Source organism: Azolla caroliniana, unplaced genomic scaffold (genome assembly GCF_043228905.1).
Source record: "Azolla caroliniana isolate FFs.n. ecotype wild unplaced genomic scaffold, voAzoCaro1.0.p SCAF_12, whole genome shotgun sequence".
Taxonomy (NCBI): Eukaryota; Viridiplantae; Streptophyta; class Polypodiopsida; order Salviniales; family Salviniaceae; genus Azolla; species Azolla caroliniana.
This window is the reverse complement of record NW_028230447.1, coordinates 7,533,100-7,546,129: the sequence shown is the minus strand read 5'-3', so window position 1 is coordinate 7,546,129 and position 13,030 is coordinate 7,533,100. Positions and strand designations below refer to the sequence as shown.

The following is a 13,030-nucleotide window of genomic DNA, read 5'->3' as shown; positions in this document are numbered from 1 at the left end:
GAGCTTGTGTCAAATTACCCTAATTAATCTAATTTATGGAATTAATCACTAATAATCATCGATGAAGTGGATGGACTATATATGCTTTATATCATCCGAAACTGCATATGTACAAAACAAAATATTACGATTGTTCTTCTTGACAGTTGAGGAACATTACCCAAAGGTTACAAAATTTACGAACTTTGCTCTCATTGAAGTGTTATATTTGTTTTACTCGCATTTGTATTACAATTAGCCGGAAAAGGCAAATCTAGAAAAAACGTATGTATGTTATTGCCCTTTCATCATCCCTCCCCAGGCACTCAGCAGTCGAATCATGTCTCATTGCTATAACATATACTATAACATCATCTGCTATGACATGGAGCTGAAGGCTTAGAACTCATTGCTATGCACAAGAAAATAGTAAATGAGAGAAGCAGCTATTTACCCTTATTGTAAAGTGTGATTCACGGATTCTGAAGGGGAGTTCCAGAGTCCAGTCAAATCAGAGTTGGTTTCAGTATGTGACCATACATTCTTGACAATCGGATCATCACTTCTTTGTTTTGGGATTCCTTCAACTTCTCTTGGTAATAATTTGCTCATCCATACTGGTTTTTGTAACAACTCAGCTTGCTGAAAAGAAACATTGGATGGTAGATCAAGCAGAATGTCATGCTCTTGAATGACTCCATAGATAGCTTCGTCAATCGATGTGTAGCTTGATGTGGGTCTTTCCCTTCTTTGATAATGAGGACATACTCTATCCCTTGGTTTTATGCTTTTGCTGTTCAGATGCATACAGCATTTCTTCCCACCTTTTACACTATCTCTTTCCAAAGAGTTTTGCCTTTGTCTGCTGGTGGGCTTAACTTTCTCATTGTATGTAACATCTGAGAACATAGACCATGAATCAAGTGATGTCTGAGCTTTAAAATCAAGACCAGCAGCCACTCTTTTCCCCTTTTCTGCACTCAATCAATGCAACATAGAAAAATAACTAAATAAGAACCAAAGTATGGAACTATCATCTGACTATGGCTGCTCTGCATGGACTTTTTACCAGCTGAAACGAAGCAAAAATCACTAGCTGGCACATGTTTGGCTTCCCCAGTATCACCTGGTAATAACTGATTCAATCCCATAGACGTCAAACTCTTCATCTTTTCTTTCAGATACTCCTTGTCTTGGGTAATCTGATTCCAATCCCCTTCCAAGAAGAGTTATAAATAACCAAACTAGATGTCCATGAAGCATTTATGCACTCCAGAATTACCTTGCTATAATCCATGGCACCCTTTCGTTTTGCTCGGTTTGAAAATGTAGAGCATCTTTCAATCCAGCCTGATGTCCTTAAGTCTGATAGTGTCAAAAGATGTCGATAATGTTGCAAAACACCAGGACTTAGACCGCAATCTGAATCAAACATACCCTCCGATAGTAGAGTTTGGAAAAGCCTCAAAGAGCTCTCAAATTGAACACAGCTGAACATACACCTCAAACTGCAAGATACAGTCAACCATTCTCAGATATCACAGCTCATTTATACTTAACGCTATCTTATGAGATTATACTAAAGCTCAAATGTTGATTCATACATTTATCACACTGAGAGGTGCAGTAAACTATTCGACTCACAACATATACCTCATAAGGGAAATTATTTGGCTGCTTAAATGCGCATGAATAGGTGTCCTCTACTCATTTATTTATAATCACTATCTTCAGTTTGTCCTATTCTCTTTTCTACAAAATGCTCTGCAAAACCCTTTTATTTAAATCCAATACCACCCTAATAGCCACATTTTGTTTGCTTCTACTGCCATGAGATTCAAGGATGCCTCCACTGCCTCACCAGGGAGAGATTTGGACCATTCTCCCGGGTCATGATCTTCTATGATCAAGAGTCAAATTTTGGGTTTATTTTACTAGAGATCAGTAGATTTAATGTCTTCCCTGAGGGATAGACAGCCAGCGTCCTGTACAAAGGCTGATGTGAGACTTCTTCAGAATGTCGTGGCAAGTGACCTCAGATCAAGCACAACCAGCACCTCATAGAAGGATATCCCTTTGACTGCACAGTTTATTTGGCTCACTAAAACACACTAAGAAACATAGATCATCACAGAGAAGACATTTCCAGCATCAGAAGATACATAGTATCATTGTCAGAGATCAAGTATAATCTCCGAGGCAGCTCACCACTACATACAAGATTGACGTCACATCCTTCTATTAGACAGTTAATGGAAGGATCCACTCACGCTCCACTTCTCTCAAGCATCATTGCACTTCATTAAATTTTTCTTTATTTTACAGACATTCTATAATATCGAAGGGAAAGTCCCTGAAAATACAGTTTGTAAACTTAAGAAAGCACTATATGATCTCAAGCAATTCCCAAGGGCATGGTTTGGGAGAGTTACAAAGGCTATGACATCAAAAGAGTACCAACAACGTCAAGCTGATCCAACTCTTTTTATTAAACATTCAACAGGAAAAATATTGATATTGTTGGTCTATGTTGATGATATCTTAATCACAGGAGATGACGAAGAAGGAAAGCAATCTCTAGGAAGACACCATGACAAAGAATTTGAGGAAAAAAGATTAGCAAGGTTAAAATACTTCCTCGGCATTGAAGTTGTCCACTCCAAACATGGTATCAGAGTGAAGAACCTTCATTGCTCTCTCTTAGGCCTTCATTGCCTCCAAACTCATACACTCCTATCCTTGTTATTTCATCAGCCTTCATAGCTGAGAATTCCATTGTTATCAGCCCTCATAGCTGAGAATCTCCTTGTCATTGTTTCTTCTCTTAAGCCCTCATTGTTTCTCTTCGTAGCCAAGAATCTCCTGTGATTTGGCTTCATAGCTGAGAACCTTTTTTTCAAGAATCTCTTTGTTATCAGCCTTCATAGCTGAGTTTTTTTTTTCTTGCCTTCCCCTCCAATAGCTGAATTCTCAAGATGTCTGAGACATCCATAGCAAGCAGCATACCTGGTGGACATACAGTCGAAACTACTATGTTTCAACTAGGTGGAGGCAAATCTACTCAATGGAAAAAACTACTTCAAATGGTCACAGATAGTCCACACACTCGGGCTGCATATCCACGAGAAAGTCAGGCACAAGCAGCTTCCCGTAAGGAGAACCTAGGCCCTGTAAATGTTACTCCTAGGTATGTGTAGGAGCATGTGTATTCCACCTTTTCCTCTCCCAAGCCTGACATTTACCATGTTGGATCGCATATTGACACTTGAAAACTTATTGAGGAAGGAAGAGTCTATGATAGGAGAACCTATATTTATTTTATACGTTTCCAAAAAGCCTTCAATATGTTATCACTTGTGCAGCAACTGGAATCTCTTGAAGTTCCAATGGATATTCAAATAGGAATTTATGCACTAAATGAATCAGTGTCAAGCAAAGTGTGTGCTCCCAATGGTAGTGGCTAGCAAGATTTGAGCAAAACAAGGATGCTGGTTTAGGTTTAGGGTTTAGGGTGTGGTTACTCGATACACTTGTAACACTAAATCTTCTCTATAGATAAAACTTGGAAAGCGAGACTTTATAGAAAATATAACTGGACAGATTTCTAGACAGGCTTGAAGTCATAATGCAGAAGAAACCAATGAGGAGCACAACTTGGGCTGCTCAAAGCCTTTGAAAACCTGTAAGAATAGTCAAACCTATTAACACTGAAACTCACTAAGGGTTTAACAAGAAGGTGTTTTAAGAAAAACAGGGTTGTGTAATAACTGTACCAAAAACCAACTGAACTGCTGAGAGCCCTTACTCTGATGATTGAACACAAGTGGTATATACTACAGATAGAATTTATCCGCTATCGGCCAATGCTGATGGATGCCATGCAGTAGTTATTTTTTAGTTGACAAACAAAAGATTGTAACAATCCATTTAAAAGAAAATTACCCCTCCGAGTCTGCATCTATTGGTGAGACATGTTCCACTAATTGCTGTTGCTCCTCATCTGATAGAAGACCCATAAATGTATCATAATTGACTATGTCCTGCAAAATTGGATCCATAATATGGACCTCAAACCTCAGGTAAATATAAAGTTTTGAAAGCGATCAAATTTATCACTGAAACAACAATTTGAGACTTCTCAGATTTACTTTCAGTTCCACAAACGACAGTGGCGAGTGGCAACTTTGCAAAACTTCACGCTTATTGTAAGGAAATTTGGCTCTGCATATATCCAAATATGTGAACTTCGTAAGAAGATTATATATTTCCATAAGATTTATAGTTAAGCATGCACACTGACAAATAATTCGAAAATGTAATCACATTGTCATGCATTAGAATCTAGGATGTGCAACTATATATCATGTTATATACATAGTACATACAAATATTTACATCTTTGAAAGGCCCATCCAACAGTTTTCCCTCTGAATATAAATGTAAAGACAACCTTTAAAAGAAGTGAAACAAAAGCTCAAAAAGGAGAAAAATGAAATAAACAATTGAACCAAGCATAATAACATGATAGTTATGGGTGTGTTCGCCTCTAGAGGGCCAATATCAAAATGTGCAACTTCATCGACTGTTTTAGTGGTCTTGTTGGACATATGGTCTTGAGGCAATAGAGATCACTCAATTAAGATATGGTGGAATATTGGGAACCCCTTGCTCAATGTGGAAAAACCATTTTCGACTTCAGCAAAAAACAAATTAGGTCAATTGGACAATATTAAGGCTGACTCAGGCTACAATGGCAGTTTCATCAAATTTGAAGTGGAAATGCTGTGTTTTCCATATGGAAAATGGTCATAGATGCATTTACACCCTTCCAATGGCTCCTCTCTCAGCTTTCTCCTCGCAACTACCAGGCATGCCAAAGTGGTTCAGAGGGGTCCTTAGTACTTTCCCCGTACGACTATTCATTGAGATTCTCTCTTTCCACATTGAAGCCTTACCTCCAAATTTAGCAAGGCTCAACCCTTGTCCATTTGCTCCAATGCTGCTATTGAAATTTTTGTATCATGTTTATGAGAAATAGAATCTTATGATAATAGTTGTCCTGCATACACCACCATCAATATCATCATCGTTTGTTGACTTTGGTTTTCAAGCTATGAATAAATTTATTTCCGTTTTTCTTTCATTTCCACAACATGGACACAGTTCTGCATCAATTTGTCCATAAATCAATGTGCTACATTGCTCACAAAGAGGCAATGAATAATCCAGTTCCAGGTAACAAAACCATGAGAACCAATGCTTCTATTCTAGTTTTTAGTTTTAGTTTTACGCTGCAAGATGGCATACCTCCATGAGTATTAAAGATTTTAAGGTGCACTGGGGCATGATGAAGGTGAATACACATATGATAAATATACTTTGTTCTGCTATTTTAAGTCCTGTATGCATTGGAACCACTTGATTTCTATCTGCTGTCTTTACTATATTTTTCTGCCTTATATAAATTAGACAATGTAATATGCATGAATGTTTTTAGCCATGACGATAGAAAGGGATGATTTCACGAAATAAGGTTTCAGTATGCTTACAAAAGAGCTTTGTTTGGCATCCATCCTTTTGAAACATTTGTTCTACTGACCCCAATATTTCTTGCAAGCTGATTTGTTTTCTCCTTTCGTTTCTGTTTTATGATTTGATCTAATATGGGTATGTCAATAGCCCCTTCTCTTATTAAAGTCGCTTTCAAAGTCACAGCTTCATGCATCTCGTTATTAATATAGCCAATAGAGCTTGCTTGTGATTCTTGTGCTGGAGGTCTGGATGGAGATGGTCGAATAAAAACCCCTCCGAGCCCAATTTCAGTTGTCAATAATGGTTTATAGTCAACCAGCAAATCTTCTTCAGATGTGCATCTACATGAAAAAGATTCTGATGTTGGAAGAGAAGAAAATCTTTTTATGAAATGCCGATGATGAAGCAGGGCAGTGCGTCTTTTGGAAGGCACATGAAACCCCCATGGTGGCCAACATTCTACGGAAAAAATTCACAAATAAGAATCCAAACTTGCATAAAATCAACGTGTCAAGGCTTTTGCACAATTGCAAGCCTTGACAATTGCACCTGTCCCTTTACCTGCTTTAGGAGTATGTGCACAGCTCTCTGATAATGAGATCCTTGATCCTGAACTTAATCTGGCAGAATCATCATCATCAAGAGAACTACTTGCATGATAATCTGATCCTGGATAAAATCTATATTCTGAAAATCCACTGGCTGGTTCCTTTCTCTTATGAGGGTGAACTTCATTTATCTTCTGTGCAGTTTTTTGCATAGATCCATTCTTTAGTCCAAGACCTCCTGAGTGCATTGGCATGTAATTGGATAGAGTGCCTTTTGTTCGCCACCTTGAACCACACGCATTGCATAGCACAGGCTTTTCTTCTGGGCCATTTCTCCAAAGGGGTGTGGCTGCAGGGCCCATATAGACAGTTTTTAAGGGAAAGGTAATGTCAAGATGAAACTTGAGAACATAAATTCAGCCAGGTCAATGCATCAAGTTTAAGAAACATTTACTTCCATTGACATGCTTCACATACATGATGCATCATGTCACTAAAATCACTAAGCATAAGTGCCTAATGTCAATGACATGAGAAGAACTCATAAATTTAGGCTACCATTGTAATACCTAGTGTAGACGCATTTTATAACCTTTGTTTTCTGCTGCCTCTTTCTGTGTGTCGATATGTACCATACTCCCATTGGTATATGTTTAATAAGTTCAAATTACTTGTAAACTGTATTTCTTTCTGCTCTTGAACTCCTCTCCATGAAATAATGTATCAGAGTCCAACTACCAGACTCTAGATTTCTTCATCTAAGAAAGAGAGAGCTGTATATTGTAAATAGTACCATGAGCCCTCTATCTTACTTTGTCCTTTTAAACATGACCTCAATTTGTTCTTGGGGCCCTATTGTAGTGGACAAGAAGCAATGAATCATTGACGAGTAAGTAAAACTTAAAATATCATCATCCATGTCAAGCAATAGAACTAGTTCTGCCATTTCTCCTAAAAGTGCTGGACAAATGCAGACATGGAATGTAAATATTATTTCTTTCTCCTCTTCATCACAGATGTGTGGTGTCCAACCACAGACTCGAATTATAAAATATATTAACATACTAACTCTGTCACTTCTCCTGAAGGTGCTATAAAAATGTAGATGCATAAATATTACTTCTCTGCTGTTCTTCATCTCATATGCGTAGTGTTCCACTATAGTCTCTAGATTTCTTCATCTAAACCATGAGAGAACTGCATTATTTTTTATATGGTACCATTACCCCTATATCTTAAATAACCCAATGACTAGTATTAAGGCCTCGAATTCTAGTGGACAAGATGTGGTTGATCATTGAAGAGTAGGTAAAGCTTCATCAATTAGTATGTGTCAAACTACAGACTCTAGATTTCTCCATCTTAAGCACGAGAACTGTATTATTTTTATTACACTACCATCAGCCCTCTATCTTACTCTGTCCAACTCAAGATTCCTTCATAACATAGGTGTGGTATCCAACTATAGACTCTAGATTTCTTCATCTAGAGCATCAGAGAGCTGTAGTATTTTTTTAGATGCTACAATGTCTTTTTAAACATGACATCAGTGGTATTAAGGGCTCGATTTCTAGTGAACAAGAAGCAGTCGATCATTGAAGAATAAGTCAAATTTAAAATATCATCATCCATGTCAAGCAATAACTGTAGTGCCAAAAATGTAGACATGGAATGTAGAAGTAATATATGGTGAAGAGCCTTTCAAACAACCTTATGCAAGACTCTATATACAAGGATATATGAATATGTACATACAGTGATGAGCCAAGTTATGATGATGTCATGCAACTATAACTGTGAAAATTGCTGAGTAGGTAAATTTCAAAAATTGCCATTGATGTCAAGAAATGGCTGCTAACATTAGGAAAATGTAAACCCAAGTCACTGAAATGCATTTCAGTAAAAATCATGGAAGTCAATTATACAATTGTTCTTAATGGAAAATCTGTATTACTATATATGAATTATACAACGAACAATGGGCCACAATAAATATGCCCGACCATATCCCAATATATAAGAACTGATACAATGAACATAAAGAGTCTTTAAGTGGTATGTACAAAAAACCACTGTGGAGTGTTATAATTCCATTCTGCAACATCTGCTTTGTGTGTAAAGAACATGAACAAGTAACCCCAAACTTGAAGAAAATGTCATCAGTGTTCTTGAGCAGCACAAGAGGAACCAGAAAATGCCCCCATAAGCTAGGGAAAGTATAGATCAACTCCATCCAAATGACAGTCAAGATTGTTACAGTGAAGGATATATTGAGTCCATACAAAAACAAGAACCAATCTATATCTCGTTTATGCAATGTATAGCCATGTTACAATCATAACAAGTTTTTTTGCTTTTTATGAAAATTACTTCTAATAATTTTATGCAATCTTGTCTGGAAATGTAACGAAATTAAAAAGGCTCAAATTTTAAAATACCCTTTCTCGTGATAACTAGATCCTAGTTATGGCACAGTTTAAATTTCACATCACATGTACCATGAAAGGTACACGATAAAACCAACGTGTACACCCTCCTCAAATTTTTTGGAACCTTGCATCTTCAGAGTTTATGTGCCATCAGCATCAGTCTATGCTTTAATTTTTGTGTGTTATGTCAAACTATTTATCCAGCAGCATTCAACAACACGTAATCAAAATTCAAAGATTGGGAAACGACGATGAGTTATAGGAGTTGTTAGCATATCAAGATAATTAAAGCATCTTCAACTCGAGACACCAGTAAACACTACTTTGTGTCATCAAGACTGCTGAAGGTATGTTAAATTAACTTCAAATCAAATACGAACCAAAGCACATTTTGTACTCTACCATGTAATGCATAGAGTCTTCAGTCTAAAGCTTTTTCTGTAAGCACATGAACCCCATTGATACATGATCATGATTACATAGTAGTAAATAAACAGTGAGTACAACTTCTCTTGAATGTTTGATTAATCCTAAAATACAGGTTCACTTTCCCAAACCAATTAATTCTTTGGCTAGTGACGTGTGTAACATCAAACTTTAAAGCCCACACTGGTGATAAATAGTATCACATCAATATTGGAGCATCCACACTGTTTGTTTAATGTTTTCCAATTTTCCTAGAAACAACCATGTGCTAGATCATTTGTTTTCCCAAATCAATGAATTCTTCAAATTCTTACGATAATAAAGTGTATAATATTAATCTTTAATATCCATATTGGCCGTTAATATTATCAAATTCGAATTGGACCACCTGCACCTGTTTGCTTGATGCTTTTTCCAATTTTCAGCAAACATACATAGGATTGTCCATCATATTTGTTGCAAATCCATATAAACCAGGGCAAGATTTAGCGTTCTTTGAACTGAATTTTCAAATATGTACAGATGAGCGTATATCTGTATATGTGCATGTGGATTGTATGTTTATCCTTACATGAAATTTTGTATGTTGTATGTCCATGCTATATACAGTTCAAGTTCATAAAATATCAGGCCACAATTCCACTTCTTTTGGATTTGTCAAATTATAAACTTACCAATTGTTTATGACATGTCTATATGGTATGTCTATATACACGTGCATGTACATGTGCATCATAAGTGCATCCAGCCACGATTCCACTTCTTTGGATTTCTCATCATTATAAACTTGTCAAGTTTATGACATGTATATATGGTATGTCTATGTTCATGTGCATGTAAGTTCATCCACACATGAATGTATGTATGTGTTTCTACAGCCTATTCCCTGAAAAGTACGTTTGGACGTCTCACATCATAAACTTACCAAATTTGTGGCATGCATGTAAGGTAAGCGTGTATGTGAATGTGCAGAGTAAATGCATACATGTATGACTATGTATTTCTATGTACAATCAAATCATTGAAAAAATATGGGGCCAGGATTCCACTTCTTTTGAATGTATCACATTATAAACTTACTGAATAATGAAAATATGTACCTATGTTAACTTATTATCATGGAGAACTTTATTGGAAAGTGTTGTTTCAAGATCAGATAAAACAGGTGCCTTTCTTTTTTAGTATTTCGTGACCATTGGGAGGAAACTATTATGTGCTAGGCCAAGGAAGGACCCAACTGCAAATGTTTTCTGGAGAAAGAATGGAATCTGTCCACAACAACTCAATATGGAAAAGAATCTTAAAACTATTAATATCAGTATATCCTCTAGTGGTATACAGGTGGGGTGAAGCATTGTGGGCAGTTGCACAAGGGCAACCAATGTTGTATGAGAAGTAAGATGTTGCAGATGCTATTTCTCTGAGATATGATCTGACGCAAAAAAAACAAATATGCCCTCGAATCTATAAATTGCGCAGGTAAAACTGAAATATGGGCGTAAGTAGTATTACGATTTGGTATATGTGGAAGGCCACATGCTTGAAGGTATTCCAAAATGCGACAGAAAGGTATCGTCAACAGTTACCGGAATTCAGACAAAGATTGTGCATAATCTAAGACTTTCTTTGGATAACATAAAAGATGACACTCAATAGGCAGAATTACAACATTTGAAGTTTCATGCCATAAGGGACAATATTATATTTTATATGCAGTCTGTTGATAAGCTGGAGCAAATTTACTCTACACCGAAATATTTATTTAAGGCGATAGCTAGAAGTTCATAACATTCGTTTTCCTATGTTGGAAAACGAATGCGAATGTTATTCAAACATTCTTGTGTTTTTTTTGTTTTTCCCATTTTTTTAATGTTTTTTTCTATTTTTTAGGCTTATTTACATCATAATAAATAGTTAATCCAAAAGTATGGTATTTATCATTCTTTGAGGGTGTTTTTCTTACGCGAATGGTACGTATGGTTCATACTATGGCTAGAACTTAAACTCAGGTTAACAAAAAAGGGTAATAACCTGTATGCATGTAGTTTCTTGTACAGCCTCAGGGTGTTTCTTAATACTAATGGAATATCTTTTTTCAAAATAATAATAATAATGAAAATATGTAGACATGAATGTGTGTGCATGTAGGAACTGAATGCATCCTTATGGGATAGACTTAGTGTTAAGAGAACAAGGTAAAATGTCATTTGGATTTTTTGGCTAGCCAATTGAAATGATTTTAAATGGAACAAAGCCCCAGAGAAATATATAAATTTCCTATAAATTGGCAGTATTTGCTCATAATTATCTAAAAATATTTTCAGAATTTGCTATTATTTCTCTTGCATGAAAAAGATCTGAGCTTCAATTAGTAAAGAAAATTTTCCCAGAAAATGAATTATATGCATAGATTAAAATCCGACAATAATAGAAAAGGAAGAAAAGCGATTGTTTTACCACTTAGTTCTGTTTTTCTTAACACAGACGAGGCATCAATTACATCAATAATTGGTAAAAAAACAAAAACGAAAATATGATTATTCACCAGTTATTTTCTTTTTCCAATACATAAATGGAATTAAAAAAGTGGACATGCATATGTGCATGTGCATAGCAAGTGCATTCAGTTCTTTCCAATATATTAATGTATCAAAAATGTGCTTGTGAATGTGCGTAGTACAGACATCCATACCATGAATGCATGTATGTGTATGTAAATCTTACTCATTGAAAAAGACATAGGGTCAAGTCACAACTTCTTTTGAATGTGTAAAACATAGGGTCAAGTCTCAACTTCTTTTGAATGTGTCAGTCACATTATATACTTCCGGAATAATGAAAACATATGTGGACATGAATATATGTGTTTTCGCTCATATAGATATTAAATGCATCCTTGATTGCAATAGGCTGGGTATTTGGGAACAAGGAAAAAACACAGTCAGATTTTGAACTTCCCAATTAAAAATTTCCATTAAATGGAACAAATTCCCATAGAAATATAGAAAAATTCCAACAAAATTTCTAGCATTGGTTGAATTTCCTCATAATTTTCTATAAAAAGCTTACAGATTTTCTCATAATTTCCCATAATGTCATGCATGAAAATTCTCCCATGATTAGTAAAGAAAATGTTTCCTGAGCAACGCATTGCATGCATAAATTACATTAAAAAAATGTAATAATGTCGCAAAAAAGGAAAAAAATATTGTCTTGTTTCCAATACAGCAATGACAGAAAACAATGAGGAGATAAAAATGGCAGTTTCACCACTTACTGGAGATTCCACAATGGCAGCAAGGCCCTTGTTTTCCCATTATTCGTTTCTGCATATTGAAACTTCACTGAAAATCCTTGATAAGGCTACGAAATCCACCAATATCTGATTTTCTTTCTTGAACTATCCACCAAAGAAAAAGAATACATTTCCATAAGGGACAATGGAAGACTAGAAAAGAGAGAAAGCATTCGAGTAAAAAAAAAGGTACCAAAAACAAAAGAAACCAAACCAAAGTTTGGCTACATCTTTGTGTAAGGGGATTTTCTCAGTGCAAGGTAAGTGCGTAAATGCAAAGAGAGAAAGAGATGGAAATGGCTGGCAAAGATGCGAATCACTTACCGTTCCAGGCGTGGCTTCATGTGTGTGTAACAAAGGTACAAATGTATGTATAGGTATATGAAGAAAAGGAGATGAGAAGGAATAGGGTTAGGGTTAGAGAGACAGAAGAAGGCTATGGCGAGCTAGGTGACACAGTGAAGAAGACAAACGGCAAAGAGAACGGGATCCTTGGCCATGGAAGCTTTTAGCGCTACACGAAAATTAGCCAAAACTCTTTAGAACAAAAAATATCTATATATATGTATGTATGTAAGAAGGATTTTGTTCTTATACACGTATTAATGCGTATACTTATATATCTATACGTATACCGTATACCGTATATGTATGTATATGTATTTATGTATGTATGTAAATATGTATAATTAATATATGTACGTATTTATGTATATATGTATTTATGTATGTATATGTAAATATGTATATATATATGTATATGTAAAAACTTAAATTAGCCAAAACTAGAACAAAAAAAATGAATAAATAATGCATTCTTA

The 13,030-nt window shown here is 35.7% G+C and overlaps 1 protein-coding gene across 2 annotated transcripts; it reads right to left on the bottom strand.

Annotated features, from left to right (window-relative positions):
- Positions 1-217: 217 nt before the first annotated feature.
- Positions 218-12,702, bottom strand: LOC147856998 (GATA transcription factor 26-like). 2 transcript variants are annotated; one of them, XM_087328258.1, is made up of 9 exons: positions 12,534-12,702; positions 12,192-12,314; positions 6,061-6,408; positions 5,529-5,970; positions 4,128-4,200; positions 3,922-4,019; positions 1,262-1,487; positions 1,049-1,181; positions 218-953 (listed from the first exon to the last, which is right to left on the bottom strand). In XM_087328258.1, exons 2-9 carry the CDS (start codon positions 12,244-12,246, stop codon positions 436-438), a joined length of 1,893 nt encoding a protein of 630 aa, XP_087184384.1. In that variant the 5' UTR covers positions 12,247-12,314; positions 12,534-12,702; the 3' UTR covers positions 218-435. The 2 variants fall into 2 exon arrangements, with proteins under 2 accessions (XP_087184384.1, XP_087184385.1); XM_087328259.1 differs by lacking the exons at positions 12,192-12,314; positions 12,534-12,702 and adding an exon at positions 6,629-6,645.
- Positions 12,703-13,030: the final 328 nt, after the last annotated feature.

Bases quoted from the DNA above. Each gene is read 5' to 3' on its own strand.
- LOC147856998 (XM_087328258.1), bottom strand. From the start codon at position 12,246: ATGCAGAAACGAATAATGGGAAAACAAGGGCCTTGCTGCCATTGTGGA. The intron at 1,488-3,921 runs GTAATTTTCTTT...TGTATCTTGCAG, and splicing joins ATAGATGCAGACTCGGAGGG to TTTGAGGTGTATGTTCAGCT. The intron at 1,182-1,261 runs GTAATTCTGGAG...GATTGGAATCAG, and splicing joins GTGCCATGGATTATAGCAAG to ATTACCCAAGACAAGGAGTA.